Source organism: Wolffia australiana, chromosome 8 (genome assembly GCF_029677425.1).
Source record: "Wolffia australiana isolate 7733 chromosome 8, ASM2967742v1".
NCBI lineage: Eukaryota > Viridiplantae > Streptophyta > Magnoliopsida > Alismatales > Araceae > Wolffia > Wolffia australiana.
This window is the reverse complement of record NC_135842.1, coordinates 17,225,031-17,228,319: the sequence shown is the minus strand read 5'-3', so window position 1 is coordinate 17,228,319 and position 3,289 is coordinate 17,225,031. Positions and strand designations below refer to the sequence as shown.

The window sequence follows — 3,289 nt, the reverse complement described above, 5'->3', positions numbered from 1 at the left end:
AATTAGATTGCAACGTCGACTGGGGGAAGGAAAGGGAGAATTATCCGGTAAGTGAGAATGATCGAGAGAGAAGAGAGGGGCGAGGGAGAATTGGAAACTGGAGAGTGAAGAAAGGAGAGTGGAGAGTACGAGAGAATGAGAAGAGAGAGGGAGACTTAGAAGATCAACGCTCAACACTCAACAGTGAAGAAGATTCAGATAGATTGGTATGCATTTGCCATGGTATAAATTCAATATCAAGAGCGGAGACAGAAAAATCAAAAGCAATACAAAGCGACATCTGAGATACAAGAAAAGCAAGAAAATCAAAAGATAGAATTAAAAATCAGAAGAGATAAGAAGACATACCTCTGTAGCCGCAGCCGTCAGTCGCCACCGTCCGCCTTCGCCGTCTAAGCTCTGAGCCTCTGACCAAATGACCGTGTATTTTCGATTCAAAATTTTTGAATCAAAAGTACACGGTCAACCTACCGAAACTTACGAAATAGCTTAGATCCGATGTGGTTATCGGTTTTCGATATCGACATTCGATATCCGATACCGGCATCTGTCCCCTTGAGACGGAGATGGATGCCGAATCGGGACGGATATTGGTATCGAATACCAGAAAGGCAATTTCCGGTATCCGGTACAGCATCCGTCCCGATACCGGCATCCGGTACCAATATTGGGACAGGCAAACACTACTCTAAAGTCTTGCACCCACCATGGTAGCACCACCGAGCTTATCTTATTCCGCGAGACCATTTGCTTCAAAAAGGACCAGCCAATCAGCACGCGCCACGTGAAAGGACAAGATATTTTACTTGGCACTGAAACCCCGCTAAATTTAAGAAGCCGTCAGAGGTAAACCAGCCTTCGGGGTTAACCGGGGTTAACGGGCGTTACCATGGTTAGGTAAGATATTTCGGGGCCGCGCCTATAAATAGAGGGGCCCCGTTGCTAGGGTTCTTCGTGTTTTCTCCTCTTTCAGTTACGTTCGTGTTCTTCCTTCTCCTCTTCTACGCCGATGGCCGCTTCCGATGTCGAGTTCCGCTGCTTCGTCGGCGGCCTAGCCTGGGCCACCGATGATCAGTCCCTCGAGAGAGCCTTCAGCCAGTACGGCGAAGTTCTTGAGTCCAAGGTTCAACCATCTGACCTGATTTCCAACATTTTTCACCAATTTTTCTAATCTAAATCTTCTTTCATCGTGATCTCTGAATCCGCCGGCGATCTGACCTAATTTGAATGACGGACTTTTATTAGCCGGTGATCCGACCGATTTTTCGCGCTTATTTTAGTAATACCTCGTAGCTGAATCTCTCGTACGATGATCTCGCGAATCCGCCGGCGATCTGACCTAATTTGAACGACGAACTTTGATTTACCGGTGATCCGACCGATTTTTCGCTTATTTAGTAATATCTCGTAGCTGAATCTCTCGTACGACGATCTCGTGATTCTGCCGGCGATCTGACCTAATTTAAACTATGAACTTTGATTAGTTTCGGATTCGACCGATTTTTTGCGCTTGTTTTAGTAATACCTCGTAGCTGAATCTCTCATGCGATGATCTCATGCATCCGCTGGCGATCTGACCTAATCTGATCGACAAACTTCGATTAGCCGGATATTCGACCGATTTTTTGCGCTTATTTTAGTTATACCTCGCAGCTGAATCTCTCATACGATGATCTCGTGATTCTGCCGGCGATCTGACCTAATTTAAACAATGAACTTTGAGTGGCTCAGGATTCGACCGATTTCTCATTCAATTATATGGTGAATCTGCAGGTTATCAATGACAGAGAGACCGGAAGATCACGCGGCTTCGGATTCGTGACCTTCGGCGACGAGAAATCGATGAGAGACGCGATCGAGGGGCTGAATGGCCAAAGCCTCGACGGGAGGAATATAACCGTAAACGAAGCGCAATCTCGCGGCGGCGGCGGTGGCGGCGGCGGCGGTGGTTTCCGCAGCGGCGGTTACGACGGCGGTTACGGCGGCCAGCGCCGTGAAGGCGGCGGCGGCGGCGGTTACAGCCGCGGCGGCGGCCGTGACCGTTACGGCGACGGCGGGTCTGACCGTTACTCCCGCGGCGGCGGCGGCGACGGTTACTGGAGGCAGTAGGCGATGGCTTCGCTCGTCATCGTAAGTAGTTCGTGTTTGATTGTTCTGAAATTTTGCTCTCGTGTTTGTTTTCTCCCGTTTTCTTGATCGCATCTTTGCTTGGTTCTCTGTTCTTCGATCTGACCCTGATCGACATGGGTTTCTCTGAAAATCTTCGCTTCGGTTTGATAATTAACAAATATCTGGTCTTATCTGTGTTAAAAGGCGTGAAGATATTTTTGATTTTCGCTGAATTCAATGCGTCTCGGGAAGGCTGCTGAGATATTTTATTAAATAATGTCAGACGGTGCAGCTTTGGCCGGTCCCTCTTTTTATTAAATCCTTCGATACGTCCAAAGTTATGAACATATTTTATATTAAATAAAGCTCATCCGAGGAATATCCTTTTGGGAAACGTTAAAAGAAATTAAATATGAAAAATAAAGTTGCTCAGTATATAATATTGCAAGGATAAGAGGGTCATCTGAGCGTAATAATATCTCTTGGACCATGGTCCCACAATCTTGCTAGAACGTCGTAACCAAATACCCGGCAGCTTTTTTATTTATATTTAGACTGTCTTTCAAAAATTATATCTAAAACATAATTATCACTTTCCCGGAGTAATGATCAACTAAAGTTCATGATTTTATTATTACTCAAGCTTTGTAGGCTTTCGTTAGTGTAGGCTTTGATAACTCCAGAAAAACTATTATAAAAACTAATATATTATAAAATAACCCAACAACCAAACTAACTGGATGACCTGAGGCCAGTTAAGACCTTTAGGGACCAAATCAAATTGATCTGTTTTGGCCAGGGAAGTTGAACTATAAAATTACAATTTGATTCAATTTGATACAATTACAATTTGATGGAAACAGCGAGGTGAGAAGATGATTACCAAGATTTAATAAGAACAAGATGAAGATCAATGCCAGTAATAGGCTGTAGGACATAATTGAAGAAAGTGAAAGTATGAGAGTAAGATCAGTGAAGACACGAAGAACTGATGATTGGACGATAAAGTGATTAAGGAGGTGGAGATGAAGAAATGCTTAAATTAGGGTTTGCGATTGAGTGGAGATGAGACGACAATCTGAAACGGAGATGATGGAATGAGAGTTGATGATGGTGATTGTAAAATGGACTGTGAAGATGGGAAGTGGGCATACCTATACCCTATAATTGACTGTGTAAA

At 44.5% G+C, this 3,289-nt stretch overlaps 1 protein-coding gene across 1 annotated transcript; it reads left to right on the top strand.

The window, feature by feature from the left end:
• The first annotated feature begins 949 nt into the window (after positions 1-949).
• LOC144706323 (glycine-rich RNA-binding protein GRP1A-like) lies at positions 950-2,342 on the top strand. The gene is made up of 2 exons (XM_078579224.1): positions 950-1,123; positions 1,774-2,342. The coding sequence occupies exons 1-2, from the start codon at positions 1,010-1,012 to the stop codon at positions 2,107-2,109; spliced, it is 450 nt and encodes a 149-aa protein (XP_078435350.1). The 5' UTR covers positions 950-1,009; the 3' UTR covers positions 2,110-2,342.
• Positions 2,343-3,289: the final 947 nt, after the last annotated feature.

Bases quoted from the DNA above. Each gene is read 5' to 3' on its own strand.
- LOC144706323 (XM_078579224.1), top strand. From the start codon at position 1,010: ATGGCCGCTTCCGATGTCGAGTTCCGCTGCTTCGTCGGCGGCCTAGCC. The intron at 1,124-1,773 runs GTTCAACCATCT...GTGAATCTGCAG, and splicing joins GCGAAGTTCTTGAGTCCAAG to GTTATCAATGACAGAGAGAC.